The sequence below is a fragment of the Pyrenophora tritici-repentis genome, chromosome 2 (assembly GCF_003171515.1).
Source record: "Pyrenophora tritici-repentis strain M4 chromosome 2, whole genome shotgun sequence".
Classification (NCBI taxonomy): domain Eukaryota; kingdom Fungi; phylum Ascomycota; class Dothideomycetes; order Pleosporales; family Pleosporaceae; genus Pyrenophora; species Pyrenophora tritici-repentis.
This window is the reverse complement of record NC_089391.1, coordinates 1445588-1466603: the sequence shown is the minus strand read 5'-3', so window position 1 is coordinate 1466603 and position 21016 is coordinate 1445588. Positions and strand designations below refer to the sequence as shown.

Sequence of the window (21016 nt, the reverse complement as noted above, 5' to 3'; positions counted from 1 at the left end):
GTCTGAACTTAGTGTGGATCAAGATTTGCTTGTTTACAAGCATGCCTATGCGTCTACATAGGTCTAGGCTTGGTTTGAGCGTCATCAATGATCTTCACGAGAGCCTCAATCGTGCTGGATCAAGTAGATGAGAAAGAGTATTGCAGAGCTCAGCTCCGTAACATTTTAGACGTGTATTGTTACTTGAAGACGCCTCGTATATACGGAGAAGCGGAGTACACTTTGAAATTGATTGAAATTGGAAGGAGCTTATATGGTTTCCGTGGCCCTCAAAACACGTCCTGGTATCATGACACCTGTTTGGCAGGCGTGCTTGGATACCTGTCGTCTCTGTTACCGTGCTTTTGAGCCAACGTCGCGTCGTCCATTCCGCTATTCACCGCAGCCATGTACTTTTTGAAGGCCGACGACATGGACACGACTTGCTTGAGATGGTTTTCCGTGACTTCCGGTGGGTCTTCGCTCTCGTTTTTCTTTACTTCGAAGAGCGCAAGCGCGACGGCTGTTTGGAAAGCTATCACATACAAATGTTAGCCCAATTTTCAACCGGACAGGTATGAGTGGCTTACCATTTCGGATTTCGCGACCATTCCACTTCAATGCCTGTACGTCCTGACTTTGGACATAGCTCTTCGCGTGGTAATGGTAGTTGATTCTGCGCCCGCCTCGTTTGTGGTCTTCGTCCAGCTTCCCGAAAAGGTTGTCCCATATCTTGACGCGCGCTGCATTGGAGAGAGGCTCGTATCCGAGTGATAAGTGAATGCGCGAGAGGAATGCTTCGTCAATCTGACCCACGCGATTGGTGGTGAGGAACAGTATGCCTTGGAAATAGTCAAGGGCTCGCAGGAAGACTACGGTCAAGGTTAGCGACGTTCATGCACCAGTAAGGTTTGTCTTACCAGATACAATGCTGTTGTGTCTTAGGTCTTCGACTGTTCGCTTCCGGAGATATACGTCTGCCTCATCCAACAACACTATCGCATCCCAGTCACTGGCCATTTTGAAGTATCGAAGCAGGCTACGCTCCAGTTCGTCAGGTTCATGGCCAAGGTCTGATGCGGTGATGCTTAACAAAGGCCTTTTCGTATACTCTGCTATCGATTCTGAAAGCGCTTAGTACTTGTCACAGAAAGCTCACTTGGAACTTACCGGCTGTAAGAGTCTTTCCTGTCCCAGGAGGACCATGTAGAAGAAAAATCTGGCCTTCTCCTTTGCCTTGTATGAAATCCGCGCTGAACCGATCGGTTTGATCGCCGTCGGTATAGATCCGAGCAATCGCTTTGATAAGTTCTTTGTTGTTCTCGTCCATGACGAGTTTGTCCATGGCGGTTTTGATCATCACTGGTGCTTCAAGCCCGTCGACAGCCAACAGGTCTGTTTATTAGTAAGAGAGAGCGGACAGGTTGATCTGCAGACTTACCATAAGAGCGTTCCTTCAACGAAAAAGCATACATGTGCGATGCCATAATCATATACTGATGAGCCGAGAGCTCGCCAGTATTGCTCGGCGATATCCTGTAGTAGTCGCTGAATTTTCCCTTCGCGTATACTTCTTGTGACTCGTTCGCGGTACACTCGTAGCATTCACATCTTGGCACACGTACAGACTCACTAATTGTGTCTGCGTCGTCCTCGGGTGTATGATGAGTGCCAATGAAATTCCCTGCCAACTCGTTGTCCCAAGGGGCCATAGCGTGGGTCACGACAACACGCGAGCGTTTATACTAGGACGTGTGAGTTGATGGTAACCTTACTAGAGCAGATCATTACCTTTTTTGCCCCTTTCTTCAACCCCTGTCCCGTATACTGGAGAAAAGACGGTCGCTTAGAAAACTCAAAATACTTTTTGCCTCTGTTGATGAGTTTTGCTTTGAAAGCGCCGTTGTCGAGATTGTCGATGAATCTGACAGGGAAAACGGGCAGGCTGGTAATCTCGCGCGCATTGTCGAAAATGCTCACTTCAACATGTCGAAGTCCGGGCGTGATATCTGTCCCATCGAATGCCAAGTTCCAGACGGATAGATTGTAGTGACTGCTTCGGTTTTGGCCGTACTTCTCAGAGACACCTCCAGTTACAGAGTGAAGTACGTAGGCATTTAGCGATCCGTCCTCTTCACGTACATATACGTCTGCGCCAGGCTTGAGAATCAGCCAGTACATCGCGAATGTGACCACAGGGGTTTTTTGGGCTATTCGTGCATTGAACTCATTCAGCGGAACGCTCTCTTGCGCAGATAGGTACTCCAGGATCACATCAATATGCTTGTCGCACCGCTCGTTAAACCTGTCGGAATGTTTCCTACGAAGCTCCGAATCTTCAGATTTGTAGTTGGCCAGATCAGCCATGTAATAGTATAAGAGTTTATACGGAGGAGACAATCCAGAAACGAGTCCGAATGAGGTGTCGTCTGATGATGTAGCTGTGTATTCGATGACAGCTTTGAGGATACTTCGTATGAAGGGAGAGTAAATCTGCAGCTTGGTGCTCACGACGCGATCAAGGGGACCGAGTTTGGCTTTTGTTCCATCTTCTGCCTTGATTTGCTCTTTGGTGATGTCTTGAACTGTTTCGACGTCTTTTGTCTCTTCCAATGCAGGACGTTTCTCCTCATAAGTGAGTTCAAATTCGACAGGCTTGTCGCGTTTGCTTGCCCCTACGTATCTGGTGTGAACCTCATTCATGGTTCGTTTGTAGTAGTTCACCACGTACTGAATTCGACTCTCACATTTTGCATCAAATTCTTCATCGGAATCCACGCTCGAATCAGAATATTGATACGAACCCGATCGCTTGTCCAGTTCCAGTTCCTTGTCCGGTTCCTTGTTCTCATCTTGATTCGTGTTTGGTGTGAAAACAATTTCCATTTTGTGTGTTATAACCTGATTCCATGTCTGCGGGTGAATCTGGCCCTGTCTGTAATTTTCGATTAATATATCCCCATTGGATATGTCTCTAACAGCGTCTTCGTCGCCACGAAACCATTCTTTCAGTAGGGCTTCCGTTGCCTGTATCAATTAGCGTGGGCATGCAGTACATGTGGAAGCCATGGAAAGCTTCATACATTCCAATTATAACAAGCCGCCCATGGTATGGTGTAGTCGCCTTTGGAACCGAAAGTCGCAATGATGTACCATCGTTTAGGGTCATCGACACAATCCTTGTTCACAGTCATGCTTGTGGCTGTGAGTTCGCTTGGGTTTCCAGCTGACATTCCAGCTGCAGTAGCTTTCTCTATTGCTACCCCGAGACGGTCCATCAGCTGCTTCCTTTCTGACACCTTCGGTAGTTGTTCAACCTCTTTGGACTCATCTTCTGCACTTATTAGAACATTCTTGGTAACTCCTCCAGCTTTTTTTCATTGCATTACCTCCAGAGCCAGCTTGCTCATTGTCATTGTCATCTGGCTCCTTCGCGCCTGTGTCAATAGCATCCGTACCATTGGCTTTTTGTACGTCATTTTCCAGTGCTGTGATATTCACTGCGGAAGTGACGACTTCGAGAGAAATATGGGTGGTTTTTTCCGTCTCTGTTTCCAACATGGATGTTAGAGAGACCGTCTCCTGCGCAATAGCCATGATATTATCGAGTAGTAGACGGCAGCCGTGCGATTGAAGAGAAAATGCTCTGGGGCTAAACAGCTCCGCCTATGGAGTCCCTCCATATATGAGAGTGCGTCACTGACAGTGCCTCGGAGCTTAGTGTGGATCCCTTAGTAAGTAAAAACAAGTTATCGGTATTCAGGCCAATATAGCCACTAAGACTTGCATAATTATCGGCAGCATGCCCGTTTTGATACACCGGAAATAACTAATCGGCGATAAGGATCGAAAACCAAGGCTAGATCATGGCCTCAGATTTGGCACCCGTGTTCGTATACATGCTCTCAATCTCTCATATGATTCTGGCCAGATTTTCCACTTTTTAGATACCAAGTGGGCTCATGTATGCAACACTCGCTCTACCGTCCACAGCGCTAAGTATCTTAAAAAGTGTTTTAGCGCACAATCTCTGCTTGGTAATCGTGTGAAATGGTGTATGGGTAGAGTCTTTGATTGCAGCTGAAAGGATTTGCTGACTGCATAGGGTGGTCAGCTTTGGGGGCGGAAAGAGAGGCTGCAGCAGCGCAACGACTAGCGTGGGGGCCGGATAGCCTCACTGTTGCTTTTGAACCCTCACCCTGTCGTCAGACGCGCAAACCTCCCAAAGTCTCGTGCAGTATGATTGTCGCAAATGCTACCTCACGGGTGGACATCGAGAAATTCGAAGGAGCCGCCCTTGTGAGGAGGTTCACAGATGAGTTGAAAGGGCAAACGACTCTAGAACGCGCCACCATCAGCGCGCAACAAGAGCAGGATGCTCTTATAGAGGAACAGATGGAAGCGCGTATGCGAGCATTGTACAAAGATCCCGATGGAAGGTCAGTGCGAACCCTCGCATTTCGTATCTTCGAGACTGATTGAAGACTCTAGTGGCGCGTCTTTTCATGCTGCCGAGTCAGCCAGACTTGCACTGGTGAAGACATGCAAAACTTTCGAGACGCAAGAGCAGCCCTCAACGTTGTCGAAGATTGGGTTCAACCGAAAGCCAGCTAGATCGACAGCGAATACAGCTTTGCAAAGCAGAGTCGCAGACGGGTTCGTCCATTTGAGCGAGTACATCGGCAACCTGGAAACCGAGTGGAGGTCCAAACAAGGAAGGGTAAGATGACCTATTGAACGCGCTCTCAGTATATGTGTCATACTCACTTTTGCTAGGCTGCTCAAAGATTTCGAAGCATATGCGGCGGACTAAACGCTCACAAGAGTGCATTCGAAATCTTCCCATCGCAGAACGAATATGCTTCCGCGTTATGCGGTGGTCTCAAATTAATCGTCACTGCTGCCGTCAATCACGACGAGATCTCCGACACTATCTCTGAGACTGTGACCACGATCACCGAGAAAGCAGGCCGCGCTAGCTATATACTGCTCAATGTCCGCTCAAAACCGGCACGTGAACTGTATTCCGAGCTGTACGCGCAAGTCTTCCTCTTTTATCGTGATGCCATCGAGTGGTATATGAAGAGTAAAACCTCTCGATTCTTCAGCAGTTTCAACGAGAACTTGAAAGGTCGTTACCAAAGCGCTGCTGAAAAGATTAACGCCATTATCTATGAGATGCACGGACTGCAGAACACCGCTCAATTCGCTTATCTTAGGATAAACCTTCCTGAGCAACAGCGTCTTGATGAAATTCTCCACTCACGACAGCAAAACCGTGATTCTTCTAGCTTAGTCTGGTCAGGAATGCACGCACGACGGCTACTTTTAAGCTTGTGCGATAGTGCTTCCAACGAAGCCTCGAACCACAGTCGCGTACAATATGAGGAGCATCGTGATGTTTCTGTTCCACCTCAAAGGGACGTAGTCTCTAACTTGATCAATCGCGCAGTCGCAGGAAAGTTTGCCGCAAGGTTAAAGAAGTGGGTCATAGGAAGTGAGGGCCATTCACTCTTGAACGAAGGGAGTTTTTGGCTCCCAGAAGTTGACATAGTATGGAGATTGCAAGAGTGGATCGGGAACGAGCCGAACTCTCCAACCCTATGGATCTCGAGCCCAGAAGTATCTCAGGTCGAGCTTTCTGGGTCACGCGCGGCTGCCTTGAATGCGCTTGTTGCGGCGTGGACGGCGGAGTTACCGATTACCTCACACTTTTGCGAACGGGCACGGTATGCAACTCTCTCAGAAGGCCAGGATGTCGAAAAGGTTGGCCTCATTGGACTAGTATACAACCTAATTACCCAACTCTTGCAATTCAATTTCGATAACGACGAGTTTGAAATACCCCAGCCGCAAGTAGAAGCTCTCAACGGATCAGACGAAAGCTGGTCTCAAGCTCTGGATATGCTGTCGGCGCTCCTGAAAGCAACACCTCATCTCTGTATATGCGTGATCGATGGTCTCAACGATCTAGCGTTCTCCGGTGGGGAAAAATGGTGCAGCGACTTTCTACTGATGCTGTTTGAGCACCAAAGGTCGTGTTGTGGCAGCTTCAAGATCTTGCTTACCACCTCAGGCCAGTCCCGGGTACTGCAGGAGCATGTAGACGTCGCTGACCATATATTTACGCATACGGAGGCTCGGGAGGTTATTCGTGCTGGGCGTTGGTATAAAGACTCGGGAAGTTGAGTAATGGGAAGGTGAGGGTCGTTTGGGTCGCGGTTCGCAGCTGCGCAAGGGGGCGCCTTGGCTCAAATGCTTGGCAGTGTCATCTGTTGACAAGACCAACCTCGCAATATATGGCTAAAAGAGGTCTTGACTACTAAAGGAATCAATCAATCTAGAGAACGCTACCTAGGCTTGCTCAATTTTATTTCCCGTATCACACAGCGTCACTCCATGTGAATCCAGTCGACTTGTCGTTCCAGATTTGTGCAACTCAATGGTACGCGCGCCAATATTTTCCACACATCTCTCCGTATTTCTTTTCATCATCTATCACGGTTTTCAGCTTTCCAGTATGCTTGGCATTCCACGGGTGCATCCAAAGTGACCAAGAACAAGGACGTCTGATATTCAGCAAGCCAACAGCAATTCAAACCGGCATCGAATACTTTCGGGTCGACCAAGTCGATCTACATCGCGACTACTAGCTAGTGCGCATATCAAAAAAACGTCTCATAGATGTAGAATATGACGGCAAAAGGCAAAAAGCATCTCTAAGTAAATACATGATCAGGCCATGGTCATTGCGCTCGTTCACAGGTCGTCTCCACCAGAGGTCAAGGCAACGTAAGCACTAGACCGGGGGGTTAAGTTACCGAGAGAGGGCAAGTTGTGTTTCTAGTAAATGTTGGCTATCGCTGAACCTGCCACAAAGCTCCAAGATTGCACTCACGTTGTTAGGAAATACGACGGCTGATCGCCCAAAACTCTTCATGACCATCACTCTTGTATTAGCTTATCTGAGTGATAGGCATCGGCGTCTCCCTCCCCAAGACCAGGACGGCATATCCTTACACGAGATAGCCTGTTCCGATGTTTACCTGAGCAGATACCTAAGTAAGTATTAACAAGATGCGACGCGTTGGCCAGTTTAGTCGCGGTGCACCTTTGCGCACAGTTCTCATGTTCATGATCGATCGCTTAAGTGTATGGAAGGAAGAACATGGCCGAAGGTAAAGTAACGCGAGCATCCGTGCATACTGCCTCCACTGTCTTCCAATGGTTCGCAGTTTCTAGCTCCAGAAGACGGCAGAAGTACCTGCATGTTTAATATCCCCTGATTTGGCGCTGTGCCTATCGCACGGCTCGTTGATAAGAATGCTGCACGTCGAAATTTGGCATAAATGCTGGTTGGTGCCGGATATTGCCAATGCAATTCTCCGTCGCCCGCTTATGTTGGTCTACAGATACGGAACATCTACCTCTAAAAGGCTGCGGAATATTCCTTGTAGATCTTCTAGACCACGCTCTGTCATCCTTCCAACCTACACACTACGTGTCCCCCACCTTCTCCACACCCTTCAATTATACAATGTCCTTTCTAGCTTCCCTCTTGCTACTTGCAGGGCTAGCAAACAGTGCATCATTAAATTTCAACCCCTGGAACAATCCTACACTATGTGAAAATGTTGTAGTACAAATTGCGTGTGACCCTACCGAAATAGTGAGATCATAATCCTGTTCCAACATGGGTAAATTGCTGACATTACGTAGGGAAAATACGAGCCTAGCCAATATGCAATCGGCTTTATCGATGGAGCCAGAAGATTGTGCATCAAGTCTCATGGGGACGAAGCTTACATCAGAACCGACAAAAGCTTTCTCGGCGACTGCTACGATGTGGGTTCTGGCGTCCATGAAACCGACTACCATGTATGCAGTACTTTACTCTAGGGAAATTGGCATTGATGGTTGTGTAGGTCCCTTGCTGTCACAAGAAACATTCAGACTGAGGCGTTGGAAGGAATGCAGTACCTGAAGGTTATGTTCGAGAGCCACTCTAGGCACGAGGCAAATTCAGTTCAATCTTATGGCTACAAAGAGCCATTAAACATGTCATCGCCAGTAGTGCAACTCAATAATGATAGTAAACATATCGGCTAGATGTGGAGCAATCATCAGATTCATACAATTATCTTCCTCGTGATAGTCTACCATCGTGAAGAGTTATATAGCTCTCTGACTATGCTGTACAAGTCCTACTGCAACTCAGTTCCAATGTCAACCATTTGATGCAGACAATATAGAACCAATTTCATAAGTCCAATCCCCAAGGCCAGCATCTGTTATCTTAGTGACACTTTATTAGACTCCGCAACAATCAATTCAATCCGGTCACTCTCCTAGACCCACTTACCTATCTAGGTAGGGCTTAAACTCCTATAGGTAACTACTAGGCTTAAAGCGGTAATCAATCAATCCAATCTGAACCTTCTAGGACCCACTTAATTGATTGTTGCGGACTGTGCACTTTATTCAGTGACCAACTTTGTTCCTCCAGATGTGCGGTATATCCTGTTAGTGTGTTATTATTCGTCTGTTGGAGGAGTCTCAATAGAAGCAGACAGCACTTATATCACCTGGTGTAAGAGTCTCAGTCAAATCGGAACTTTACTCTGACACATCCATCGGTACCCATTGAGCAACACGCGGATCAATGTTATGCATAGCGTCCGGAAGACCGCAGCCCCTCACTCTCCCACCAGCTTCAGCGCAATGTTCCTGCTGACAGAAATGGGCGTTGAAACAGTTCCCGGCACGGCACTGACCTCCCTTGCTGCATGGCTTTCCAAGAGCCTTGCAAGCCAAGATAGAATATGTACCCGACGTAATGACGCCGTGGGACAGCTTGCACTCTGTAATATTACACTTTCCTTGCAGGTGAAATTCGATGCAGGGCTCCTGAATCCGCATGCATTCCTTGTAAGATTGGAGATCTTCTGGGGTCGGGAGCTGGAACAGGACGTCGAGGCGATGCTTGGCAAGGTTTATGGGTACTCGGCCCTCGATGGGATACTTGGGAAGATGAAGGAAGGAAGGTACGGCCGGATTATTGTGTCGTGAGTCGTGAATGGCAACAGAATCATTAGTTACTGCTACTGCAGTCTTGTGAATGACCGGCGCCTATAACTTGGTAAGCAAATCGCTGAGCAGTAGTACAAGTAACTTACATTTGCAGTGTTAACCTGGGTAGAGTTTACGGTTTTGATACTCTGCGGCTTGCTGTACATTGGAGCGGGTGCGTCTGGTCGTGATGCGAACACTTGGGGAAACGACACGATGCGCACTCCCTGCTTCTGAACAACAGCACTAGTATTAAGACCATTCACGATTGTCAACTTATGAGTTGCCTTTCGATAACGTGACAGGGCCTCAGCATATTTAGGCGCTCCGGACGCGGCAAAGAAGACATGTTTGCACTCATCATTGCCCATGTACAGGTGGAGGTTCTCTAAGGTATCCAAGTTAGTGGCGAAAGAACACGAAGCTCGTGATATACTTACCACAGACCTTTCCAGGTACTGAAATTGCAGCTCCGGTAATCACCCAATCATGAAACACACTCGCTTTGGTAAAGCCTTTGATGAATATAGACTGGGCACTTCTATGCTCTGGAGTAGAAGCATCGCCAACGATATCTGCTAGACAAACAAATAGCCGTACCACTAGGTCGTAGTGAGTGTTTGAAATCTCGTGGTGATTGGCTTCGAGCTCGTCGCTGACAGCTTTGAATAGAAGACTTGCTGCATTCAATCCACCCGTCAAATTTCCATTAACTAGCTCCTTGCGAAACTTTGATAGCCTGTCAGTATTTTCAAAAGTGCAGTAAAATGATGACGTACCTGGTGCCTTGCTGGATCGATAATAACAAGTACAAATGGCCTCTTTCGTTCTTCCTCGACAGACTTGGCAATTGAGTTCTTGGTGATGTTAGCATGCTTCTTGAAGATATCATTGCAGTTTGTGGTGTTCTCTGCGCAGTCTACGGGATTCAGGAATTCTCTCAAATCCATGTGCACGCAATGGTACTTACAACAAGAACTTTGTTTAGCTCTTTGGTCTCGCGCCGAAGAGCTTCGAAGCCTTGCGCCAGCTCCTTGGCCAGGCTGCCTTTAGCCATGATTGGCAGAGTTATCGCAATAGGGCAACAACCAACAGGCGTCGCAGCTCCTCTAGAACGAATAGATGTAGTGTTGGGTGCAGAATCAGGCAGGTGAAGTTGTGGACTGGAATAGAGAGGGAGGGGTACTTGTTGGGGTTGGTAGGCACGATCAGGTAGAGACGCTAGTAGAGACTCACCTTCACCTCCTATCGATTGGGCTTCGTAGACGATTCTAGAAAAGCCACAGAACTATCTAACAGCCACTACTTCAGCAAATGACAGCATTGGCTTCCTTCTCTCTCCGGAGCTCCTCGCTCTTTCCCAACTTGCCTGTACTGTGATGCACACTTTCTATCACCTGCTTAAGCTCCTGCAAGAATCGATCCACCTCCTTCTCTGTACCCACAGTTATCCGCAAGCAACCCAAACATCCGTGCTCCTTCCCTCTGAACCTCACTACCACGCCCTTCTCCTCCGCCAAGCCTTCATACACTGCAAGCGCTGTTTCATTCGACGGCTTTCCGCCTTGATCGGCCGGCGCATCGAGTATCTGGTAGAGCAGGAAGTTGGACTCGACACCGCCGTGGAGATTGCCGATGCCAGGGATCTTGGGCAATTCTTCTATTAGTCTTTCCCGCTGCTTGACGATCAAGTTCTTATTTCTCTGCATGACTGCAAGATGTTTCGGGCTCAGAGCTGCACGTGCTAGCTGACTCGTTGGGTTCGGGATATTGTATGGCGCCTTCATGTTGTTTAAAATTTGCGCAATCGCAGGGTCTGCAAATGCAGCCCCCAACCGTATACCTGCGAGACCAAAGGCTTTCGATAGTGTCTGTATGACCACCAAATTTGGCCATTCAGCCACCCACTCTGCCAGACTTGTTCCATCGGGAGAAAAGTCAATATATGCCTCATCCACGACTACAACTCCATTCCACTGATGCTCCAGTATGCATTGCACATCCTCCTTCTTGAGTAGCTTTCCCGTTGGGTTTCCCGGCGAACACAGATATGCCAACGTTATGCTCTTGTCCTCGTCCATCGCCTTCAATATTGCGGGTACGTCAAGGTCGAAACTCGGTGTTTGTAGTGGAACCTTAGCCAGGGCGACGTCGTTGACTTGCGCCGAGACGCTGTACATGCCGTATGTGGGTGGACATGTAAGGATCTTCTCTTTGCCGGGGATGCAAAAGGCGCGGATGAGGGCATCGATTGCTTCATCGGAGCCGACGCCAACAAAGAGGTTGGCGGGTGTGATGTTCTTCGACGTGTGAGTATGGGTGTTTCGCAGATTGCAAAGGAGTTGCTTGAGTTCTTCTTGGTGACTGGAAGAATGTTAGAATCAATCGACATGGAGTGCCCGGTGTGCATACGGATCTGGGTATCGGTTCAAGCCAAGTAAATCGACATCAATCGCCGAGGATGAGTCGGAGGTGCCATTGACATTCGCGCCAGGTAGCTTTCCCTCGCCGCTCAATGCCAGTCCCGGGCCGTATGCGTTCTCGTTTGCGTCGAGGAGGATGTTGGTGCCGTCGTCTTTGTAGTCACTACATGCCGTCAGCTTGGTACCTTGATACGAGTCATTGCGCTTCACCTACTCGCGCGCGCATCGATACGGTTCCAATGCGAGAATATTAGATCGCGCACATTTCTGCAAATCGAAAGCCGTATTTTTGGGCGCCATTTGTACGGGTAGATGGTGGGGACAGGGTTGGGAAATGCGTCACGTCGAAGTTGGTGTTCGCGGGGAACTTTTTGTTTCGCGGGGCATGACCGCGGCGATAGTTACCAGGAGTCATTCAATACGATGGCTTATCCCGAGCGCTAAACTAAACGATACCTAGGTAGTCAGATAGTATTCTGGGACTTCGTTTCGAAGAATAATTGCGATGAGTGGTGCTGTCTGTTGCTGCAGATTTTCATGTAGTTGGCGTTCCATGCTACATCGCACGATGCACACTGGACATTCGTGAAATAGACTGTCTAAAGATCATTACTAACTTCCGTATAAACCGCGCATGCGACACACATAGCGCGGTTAAGCGCATATAATCTTGACCTTAGGTTGCAAACATACCCAGTTCTAGGTTGTCGTTGACCTAAAATCATCCACTCAGGTTATCTTGCCTCAGGCTCTCCATACAAACTTGCGAACGAAGAGAACCCCTAGCCCGTCCAATATATACAAGAAGTAAAGGCGGACATGAAGCACGGTCTAGTGTAGTCTAGTTTAGTAATGCTTGAAAGCTGAAGTCCAAAAAGAACTAGACAATTCCAGCCGAATCCACACTCACAACTGCATATACCCCATAGACCCACAAACAGCACCTTTACCCACTCTGGCTTGCAACAAGGTAGTCTTTCTCTCACCCCGGCATCCTATCCCACCCTTTTGACTCTACATCTGCCCCAGTTTCAAAATTCAAAATCTATACTTACGAATATATTCCATGATTTTCGTAATTCTTCCATCAATCAACAACATCCGATATGTACGTTTCACCCACCACCACCAGCTCCAGCAGCCGTTCTAACAATTCAACAGGGTCTAGTGGCTAGGATTTGCCGCTCTCAAGCAGAGTCAGCTCACTGTAACAAGTGCCGGCAAGGCCCGGGTTCGATTCCCGGTGTCGGAAACTTCTTTTTTGCCTTTTTTGCCGACTCAAAAGTTGTAAAAGTCTCTTTTTGCCCGGAAATGTTTTGGCCTCGCTTATTTTCTTAGAGGATGTGGGGATAATAGAATAGATGCGTGACAGGGAATTGTTCTATAGTAGAGGAATGCCCCGTAGTTTTGGTATGTTAAGAGTAGGGTTGTTAGTACGTAACCTAAAAATTCTTATTCTCCCTCTTTCCTCTCCCTTCTTCTCTCCTCTTCTCCTCTTCCCTTCTTCCCTTTCTCTCCTCTCTCCTTCTTTCCTGTGTTCTACCTCTAGGCTTATTATGTAAAAATAGGATAGGTTAACACAGGGTAGAACAAGAGCAATCCTCTATCGAGCTATTACAGCGCAGAGGAACGTATTTACGTAGAAATCTCTGTTCCTTAGCGCGCCTTGGCGAGATTCGGGCAACCTGGGCCAACCTAGGGGGATCTAAGGGAACCTAGGCGCGGTGGTTCGTGACATATTAATCAGATAAATAGAAAATAGTGAAGTTTTTCTCTTGTATAATAGATTGAGCGAATTTTTACATCTTCTAAATCGTTTGTAGAACATTGAATGTCACAGCATATGTGTTAGGGTCTCACAGGATCAGATATTTAAAACTGTGTTGAATTACAAAGTTTTTGCAGTACCGAGTTTCTAAGAAACTTCGGTAGAATTAAATACATGTGTGGGGCAGCGGGGCCTCGGCACCCGAGGCGCCGGCGTGGTCCGTGCTCAGAACACCAAGGTTCCAAACCATGACACGTCCCCCCTCCAAAATGCTCAAAGTCCCGACTGAGCGTTCAAACTTCCATTGAAAACACAAAGCAGGGCAACGGCAAGCTGCCCGTTGTCGTCATAATCATGAAAGGTGGCGTGAGGCCCAGGGCGCCCAGGGTTGCGGTCGTGAAAGTCCTGGACTGACTCCTTGCTGCCGCGCAGGTTGAAGTAGGGTTGCCAGCCTTCAGACTGGTCGTTGCCGACCCATTCAACTTTGTACTGGAGGCAACCACGGCGGCCAGTATAGGGGTCGTTCATTGTATTTCGTATGCGGGAGTCTAAGACTTGAGCGATAACATACTCTGTGTCGCCCTCATCGTTCAAATGGACTTCGGGGGAGCGTTGTCGTTAGCTCTGGGCTGTCCAGGTAGAGCGTCATCCTCATATGGTTGGAGCAGCCACGGATGAAAAGCGGGAAAAATGTTCTTAAGGCTATCTGGCAGGTCTAGCTCATAGGCCATGTTGTCAATAACACGGGTAATCTGGTAGGGACCCATATTCTTGTGGTCTAGCGACTTGACTGGCCTTTCGGTCTTAATATGGTTAGCGTTGAGGAGCACCCAGTCGCCAACAGCGAAGCGGGGGCTGGATGGCGGTGGACATCAGCGAAGTCTTTCATGCGTTCCTGGGTCCAGGCGATCTCATCGCGGAGGTACCGACGGGTTGCGTCAATGCGGTTTGTGAGGGAGTCAGCAGCGCGCCGCTGTGCTGCAGCTGGGGTGGCGTTAGTGATGGCGTGGGCTGGTTCTAGGCCGGAGCGAGGTTGGTAGCCCTTTGTTGCTTGAAATGGGGAAACTCCAGTAGCGGAGCTTATAGCGGAGTTGGCTTCGAATTCAGCTAAAGGTAGGAGCTGGGCCCAGTCATCCTGCAGGTAGTTCACGTACGAGCGCAGGTACTGCTTCAAGTCCGCGTTGGCGTTTTCTGTTTGGCCATCTGTCTCAGGATGATAGGCAGTTGAGAGCTTTGGTGCTGTGCCGACGCGGTCGCAAAGGCGGCGCCAAAAGTGGGATGTGAATTGGCGGCCTCGGTCTGAAACTAGGGTCTTTGGGTAGCCCTCTTCTCTCCAGATGTATTCGAGAAACTTGTCGACGATAGTTAGTACCTCCATGTTCTCAATGGCGATAAACTTCTTCTTCTTCGACAGCCTATCCACGACCACCATGATGTGTCGGTATGAGTGGCCGCACCACTTTGAGGGTGGCAGCGGCGTAATGAAATCGATAGAGATGTCCGTCCAGTATTTCTCTGGCACAGGCAATGGGTGCAGGAGGCCATGCTTAGCGTGGCGGTTGACTTTGGAGCGCCGGCAGGTGGTGCAGTTGTTAGTGAACCTTGCGATAGTGTCGGTCATGCCTTGCCAATAGTACCATTGGCTCACCTGCTGGTATGTTGTGGTGCGACCCCCGTGCCCTCCTGGCAGGGAGTCATGGATATCTTTTATAATGCGGGTCCTCAGTTTCTCGCTGAATGGGACAAGAAGGCGGTTATAGCGCATAAAAAGCTTTCTCTCAGCGTTGGTTTCAAGATCGCCCAGTTCCAACCGCACACCTTCAGCAATAAGGTGGTGAGGGATACGTCGATGGCCGTTGTTGAGTGCGTCGCGGATAGCGGTAAGGCGGGCGTCTGTAGGGTAGAGGGCATCGACAATTTCTTGGGTAGTCATTTCATCGGCTGCTACAAGGTCGTCGTAAGGGTCATGTTGTCCTTGGAGAGTGAGGCGGGCTAGCCTAACCATGGCGGTGCCCACGCGTGACATGCCTTCTCCGGATTCATGCATGAGGGATAAGATAGAGGGCAGGTCGCACTCGGCTTCTCCTAAGCAGAGGCCAGCAAGGCGGATAGCTTCATGGCTGCCTCCATCCCACCGGTGGTCGCCAAGGATGGTCTGACACTGGTGCTGGACGCGGTCGTCGGTGACACTCTCAGGCAGGTCACCTGTCCTTCTGGTGAGGCTGTCTGGCTTCGTGCCTTGTTTTCCAGGCCGATACTTGACTTTAAAGTCGAATTCCTCTAAGAACTCGGCCCAGCGGGCTTGTCGGCGGTTAAGGTGGCGTTTAGAGCGGAAGTATTCGAGGCCTCGATGGTCAGTAAGTACTTCTACTGTGTCGGCGGCGCCTGCGAGCTCCGGGCGCCATTCCTCGAAGGCGCGGACTATTGCCAGCAGTTCCTTGTCGTAGATCTCATAGTTGCACTCCGTAGGAGTCATCTTTTTGGAGAGGTACGCGACAGGGCGTATAGTGTCGTCGCTTTGAATTTGGGAGAGCACTGCAGCGTAGACGTAGTCAGAGGCGTCGGTTTCCAGGATGCATTTGAGGTCTGGGTTAAAATGGGCGAGGACCACCTCGCTACAGAATGCCTGCTTGAGCAGGTCAAAGGCTCGCGAAGCTTCGGGGGTCATTTGAAACAGCTTTGGATCTCCGCGGGTGAGATGGGTGAGAGGTTTGGCGATATCAGAGAAGCCATATATAAAACGGCGATAGAAATTGGCAAAGCCAAGGAAGGCTTGGACATCCTTGAGGGACTTGGGTAGAAGCCAGTCCTGTATAGCACTGACCTTTTCTGGGTCCATCTTTATACCGTTCGGTGTGATAATAAGCCCAAGAAACTTGACTTCTTCTTGGAAGAATTCAGATTTCAGGATGTCCATGGGGAGCCCAGCGTTGGACAGGCGTGTGACCACTCGGAGTAGATGGTCATCATGCTCTTCCCTTGTTTCGCTGAATATGATGACGTCGTCTAGGTAGGCCATGCAAAATTCGTCCAGGTACTCATGGAGGACGTCGTTGATGTAGGCTTGAAATGTTCCAGGGCTGTTGCACATTCCAAAGGGCATTACGGTGTACTGGTACAGGCCGTATGGCGTAATGAACGCTGAGAGGTGTTTATGCTCTTCTTTAATCCGGATTTTATTGAAGGCGGCGATAACGTCTACCTTAGAGAAGAATTTGGCCTTGGATAGCTTGGTGAGCATGTCGCGTATCAACGGAGGGGTGTTACGGTTCTTGATGGTATGGGCATTAAGTCCTCGATAGTCCACGCAAATTCGGATACCTCCTCCAGGTTTCTTGACTACTAGGAGGGGGGCAGCCCATTCAGAGGTGCTACGTTCAATGTGGCCTTTCCGGATCATATCGTCAATGTAGAGCTTCACAGCTCGGGCTTCGTCGCGGGATAGCGGCCTTAGCCGCTGTGATGAAGGGCGAGGCGGTTTTCCGGTTTCGGGGTCTAACTGGATTTCAATAGCGTGGTCCAGCTTGTCTCGCTGCGGAGGGATCTCATCGGCCTCTCGTGGGTCGAAGCCATGGTAGAGGGGATGGAGGACCTCTGGCAGCTTAGCCAGGATTTCCTCTTTACTCATGTGGGGGCGCTCCATTCGATCGCGAAACTTTTCAAAGTCTTCAGGGAGGACTTTGGCTCCTGCCGCACGCAGCAGTTGGGTATCCGTCCATTCTTGGTCGGTCATATTGCAAAGTCTTTCAACCTCTTCCATAGAGGTTAGGCAGACCTGTTCTCCTCTTGTCACTGAAATGGCGGCCACCCGGCTTGAGATAAAAGCGATGTCGATAGGCGGGGGATGTTGAGGAGCCTTAGGATGGCGAGCTTTTTTAAGCTCATAGGCTGGGGGCGCTGGGTGTTTGCGGTGTCGGCTACTAGCAGCCATGCATGGCTTGTGGTTTTCTAGGCAGTTGCGAATGCAATGGTCTGAGTTGAATACTATTGACATAGTGTCCCAGTTTACCTGGGGGTTGTGGATTTGAAACCAGGGAGTGCCAAGGATCATTTGCACTCCGCTAACTTTGGTCACATAGGCAAGGACTTGTTCATGGTGGGTGTCGAAAGTTACGTGTACCCGTGTCATATGGGTAACGTTGGCAACTTGGGTGCCGTCTGCGAGCTCCAGGACAGCTGGGTCTTGGAGCGGAATTAATTCGTATTTGTGTGCGCGAGCATGAGATTCATCAATGAAGAGAGAAGCACAACCAGAGTCACCCATGAGTTCTACGTGTGAGGATGGTTGTTGAGAGGGAGATATCATCCCTTTGAATACTAATTGCTGACCTACCATAGGGAGATAAGTATTGCCACGAATAGCGGCGGCTGCGATGGCGGAGACGCGAACCCGTGGGGCAGCAGGGCGTTCCAGGTTCTTGATCCGGTCCAGGATTGCTTGCAGTGTGGGGTCAGGTTCAGTGTCGTTGTCGTCGCAGTCTTCGGCAGTAGGAGAAGGGGGCGTTGTAGGTTCAGGTGTATTCAAGGGTTCTTTATTGAGTTTCTCAGGCTCTTGGGTCCCTGGGGGCGACTTTCGCCAGGGACTACTCGTTTTCCGAGCGGGCGTCAGAGGCGGCCGCTGGAGGAGTAGGGGCTCGGACGGCGTTAATGCGTACGGCGGCCTTAGGGATAGGGACGCCGGCGGCCTTGCGGGCTTCGTTCAAGGCGGTGAGGACTTCGGGGTAGCGGCCCATTGAAGTGAGCTTGTCCATGTCCTTGCAGGGCGCGTCGTCGGAGTTAGACTTGTGGCCTGCACGGGTGCACTTGAAGCAGCGTTCCAATTCAGCTAGGACCTGGGTCTCCATGACAGTGCGCTCCCTGTAGGGTTTGTTGATAATAAATTGGTTGGCTCCGCTGCCTTTGGGCTGCGCGTTGTCGGCGTTGCGATTGCGGTTGCGGTTATTGCCGCCGCCGCCACGACCGCTACCTCCACTATTACCCTTGCTAGGGTTGTGAGAGGGCTGGAGGGCGGAGTGAAGTTGTTCGAGGTGTCGGAGCTTGTGGCTGAACTTGGCAAAGTCCTTGGTGAAGGTGTCGTCGCTCATGAGGTGCTCCGCTCGGCTGCGCCACTGGTCTGGCAACTTCTTGTAGGCTTGCAGAGTCTTTTCCTCGTCGTCCCATTTCAAGGGAGCGACGCCGGCTTTGAAGCGGGCCAGGTAGGAGGTGATAGTCTCACCAGGCTTCATGAAGCCTTCCTTTTCGTAGAAGTTGTGGGCATCTAGGCGGGTATTCAAACGGCCGTAGCAGGCGTCGAGGATATCCCACGCTTCTTGTGCAGTATGGAACTCGTCTCCTTCGACAAACCATCCGCTCGAGATATTATCCCAGGCTACGCCGGTGGTTTTCATGCGGATGTAGTCTAGTTGCTCCTCCTCGTTGTTGGCGAAAGGGTACGGATGGGCACGGAACCAGCTCTGCATGTCGAGTTTCCATTTCTGGTAGGTAGAGGCCTTTGTGCCTGTAGGGCCCTCAAAGACCGCGGGTTCAGGTTGTTTAGATCGTCGCTGCGTTGTGGCGGGCAGCGGAGCGTCAGGGCTAAGTTTGGTAGCTGAGCGGTGGCGGCGTACGCTAACGGGTCCATCTGATTCGTCAGAGATGGAGTCATGCGGTTTGCCGCGTAGAGATGGGCGCGCGGTGCTAGCATAGGCTTTAAGCTTTTCTTTGGTTTCGCCGTGCGCGGTAGACTCTTGGTTAAGGGCGGTCTTGTACTCCTCCTTGCGCTGGAGGTAGCGTTCGGCTCGTCGCTCAGCGGTGTCGAGTTTCGACTGGAGGTCTTGGTTGGCTACGTGGAGGCTGCCTCTCACCTCTTGAAGCTGGTTTGTAAGGAACTTTACCTGCTTTTCGGAGTTGAGTTTGGCGACGCGCTCGTCGATGAGGTCTTCCTGAGCGTCCGTCAGGCGCTCTTGAAGATTGGCGAGGTCGTTATGTAGGGTGTGGACGGTGTCAAAGCAGAACTGGTAGAGTTTCTCTCCAGCTTCCGTGGTTGAGCCTTTAACAAAAGCTTCGTCAAGTTCTCCTACTAGCCTGGGCTCGCCGTTGGCGTCGTACTCATAGGCGGCTAGAGTTGGCTGACTGCCTTGAGGCAAGTCAGTTTTGGGGATTACGTAGCCAATGACTTTGCGGACGGGCTTTGAGGTAGTCCCCTCTGTGCGTGGCGTAGGCGAGGGTAGCGGGTCCCATGTAGGCGGAGAGAGGGCGTAGCTAGTATGGTTGCCGTCTTCTGTTTGGTACGTAAAGGGGTTATCAGTGCGCTGGGCGTCCGACCGCTGTCGGAGAGCGGGGTACTGAAAGCCTGCGCGGCCGCGGGTTGTAGTGACGTTAGGCGGGGACGGTTGAAAGGAGTCGCTAGAGTCTTGAGCGTCTACGACAGGTGATAACGGGCGCGATGGTACTAGATGGTGGATTTGGGTAATGTCGGCCTCGTCGTTATCTGAGTCGGCGTCATAGCCCTGCTGCTCTAGCTGCTCGTTTCCGAAGGCGCCAGGTACAGCTGGGTTGCTGATTTGGCGTAAGTTGGCGGACCCGGTAGCGCGTGGCAAGGCGCTGCTGCGGGCGGTGGAAGCCACGGTAGGTCTAGCGAAAGACCTCGCGCTCTTACCGGGGCTGATCGTTGCACCGGCGGTAGGGTTGGCGTCGCTGCCCGAGGCGTCTCCCACATGGGGCGCGTCGGCGGCATTGCCGTCTGGGAACTGGGTGGACATGGCGTTGGTCTACCGTGTCGCGGGAACTGTGGGGATCTGCAACTAGCCGCACGCGCTGGGTTGCTATTAGAGCGCTGTTAGAGCGCTGTCAGAGCGCAGTTAAGGCGCTGTCAGGTTAGGAGCAACTGGCCAAGGACGCCAGGTTGCTGTCAGAGGCGTTTAATGGACTGCAAAAACGTGTTAGGGTCTCACAGGATCAGATATTTAAAACTGTGTTGAATTACAAAGTTTTTGCAGTACCGAGTTTCTAAGAAACTTCGGTAGAATTAAATACATGTGTGGGGCAGCGGGGCCTCGGCACCCGAGGCGCCGGCGTGGTCCGTGCTCAGAACACCAAGGTTCCAAACCATGACATATGCGATAGAAACTGGTACGAATTAAACTCGGTTGATTTATTATAATATTAAGCTAAGAACACACGGCTTTTTCTACCACCAGCACAAGACTAGTATCGTAAAGCAGCGCAAGGCCAGTATCGCAAAGCAGCACAAAGGCTAGTATCAGAATTAGTACAAATTGTTGAGAATATTCCGGTCACCTGTCACGAGGACGCTAAGTCACATGACCCACACCGCTCTATATTAGCCGAGCTTTGTATAGTTAGCAATTGACACACTTACATGCCATGACTGAGAGAGTCATTCTTTCTCAAAAGGTTATGAGCCCGGCTTACGCGCTTGCGTGTGCATTGTGAGTGTCCGGAGTGTCGTTTCTTCGATATGGGCAGCAAGCTGGTATATGCGTGTCTACGCCAGAACAACCCAGGAGGTCGTCGCCTTCTATATTCTAAGACACTGGGTCGTCGCCCTGGCTGCCGCGAAGGGTATTAAGTCCTGAAGACACTGGGCCGTCGCCCTGGCTACCGCGAAGGGTATTAAGTCCGAAGAAAAATGGACTATCGTCCGGAGAAGCTGGGAGCGTCTCGAAGATACCTTGGGCGAGTTATACCCAATTCCGACGCGCGAGTCGAAGAGAGCAATGGTTGCTCTATCCCTTTTCAACCAACCTTTTGACAACGATTCGAATACCTACCTACC

The 21016-nt window shown here is 50.2% G+C and overlaps 8 protein-coding genes across 8 annotated transcripts; 2 read left to right on the top strand and 6 right to left on the bottom strand.

Annotated features, from left to right (window-relative positions):
- Positions 1–287: 287 nt before the first annotated feature.
- PtrM4_060280 (SpoVK, ATPase AAA+ class) lies at positions 288–3173 on the bottom strand (the record flags this gene model as incomplete). Its single annotated transcript, XM_001932779.2, has 7 exons — positions 288–514; positions 570–851; positions 900–1103; positions 1150–1374; positions 1421–1724; positions 1771–3006; positions 3063–3173. 7 exons carry the CDS (start codon positions 3171–3173, stop codon positions 288–290), a joined length of 2589 nt encoding a protein of 862 aa, XP_001932814.2.
- A 1045-nt stretch (positions 3174–4218) lies between these two features.
- On the top strand, positions 4219–6168 carry PtrM4_060270 (uncharacterized protein; the record flags this gene model as incomplete). Its single annotated transcript, XM_001932778.1, has 3 exons — positions 4219–4418; positions 4471–4699; positions 4756–6168. 3 exons carry the CDS (start codon positions 4219–4221, stop codon positions 6166–6168), a joined length of 1842 nt encoding a protein of 613 aa, XP_001932813.1.
- A 1348-nt stretch (positions 6169–7516) lies between these two features.
- On the top strand, positions 7517–7878 carry PtrM4_060260 (uncharacterized protein; the record flags this gene model as incomplete). Its single annotated transcript, XM_066105499.1, has 2 exons — positions 7517–7648; positions 7699–7878. 2 exons carry the CDS (start codon positions 7517–7519, stop codon positions 7876–7878), a joined length of 312 nt encoding a protein of 103 aa, XP_065964126.1.
- A 717-nt stretch (positions 7879–8595) lies between these two features.
- On the bottom strand, positions 8596–10105 carry PtrM4_060250 (uncharacterized protein; the record flags this gene model as incomplete). The annotated part of the gene is made up of 5 exons (XM_001932777.1): positions 8596–9108; positions 9156–9436; positions 9489–9777; positions 9828–9905; positions 10019–10105. 5 exons carry the CDS (start codon positions 10103–10105, stop codon positions 8596–8598), a joined length of 1248 nt encoding a protein of 415 aa, XP_001932812.1.
- Positions 10106–10355: 250 nt separating this feature from the next.
- Positions 10356–11771, bottom strand: PtrM4_060240 (HisC, Histidinol-phosphate-aromatic aminotransferase and cobyric acid decarboxylase; the record flags this gene model as incomplete). Its single annotated transcript, XM_001932776.2, has 3 exons — positions 10356–11412; positions 11461–11634; positions 11686–11771. 3 exons carry the CDS (start codon positions 11769–11771, stop codon positions 10356–10358), a joined length of 1317 nt encoding a protein of 438 aa, XP_001932811.1.
- Positions 11772–13512: 1741 nt separating this feature from the next.
- PtrM4_060230 (CHROMO domain containing protein) lies at positions 13513–13767 on the bottom strand (the record flags this gene model as incomplete). The annotated part of the gene is made up of 1 exon (XM_066105498.1): positions 13513–13767. The coding sequence occupies one exon, from the start codon at positions 13765–13767 to the stop codon at positions 13513–13515; it is 255 nt and encodes an 84-aa protein (XP_065964125.1).
- Positions 13768–13829: 62 nt separating this feature from the next.
- Positions 13830–18083, bottom strand: PtrM4_060220 (uncharacterized protein; the record flags this gene model as incomplete). The annotated part of the gene is made up of 3 exons (XM_066105497.1): positions 13830–14042; positions 14111–17857; positions 17895–18083. The coding sequence occupies 3 exons, from the start codon at positions 18081–18083 to the stop codon at positions 13830–13832; spliced, it is 4149 nt and encodes a 1382-aa protein (XP_065964124.1).
- Positions 18084–18319: 236 nt separating this feature from the next.
- Positions 18320–19979, bottom strand: PtrM4_060210 (Myosin-tail-1 multi-domain protein; the record flags this gene model as incomplete). The annotated part of the gene is made up of 2 exons (XM_066105496.1): positions 18320–18352; positions 18414–19979. 2 exons carry the CDS (start codon positions 19977–19979, stop codon positions 18320–18322), a joined length of 1599 nt encoding a protein of 532 aa, XP_065964123.1.
- Between the last annotated feature and the right edge of the window lie 1037 nt (positions 19980–21016).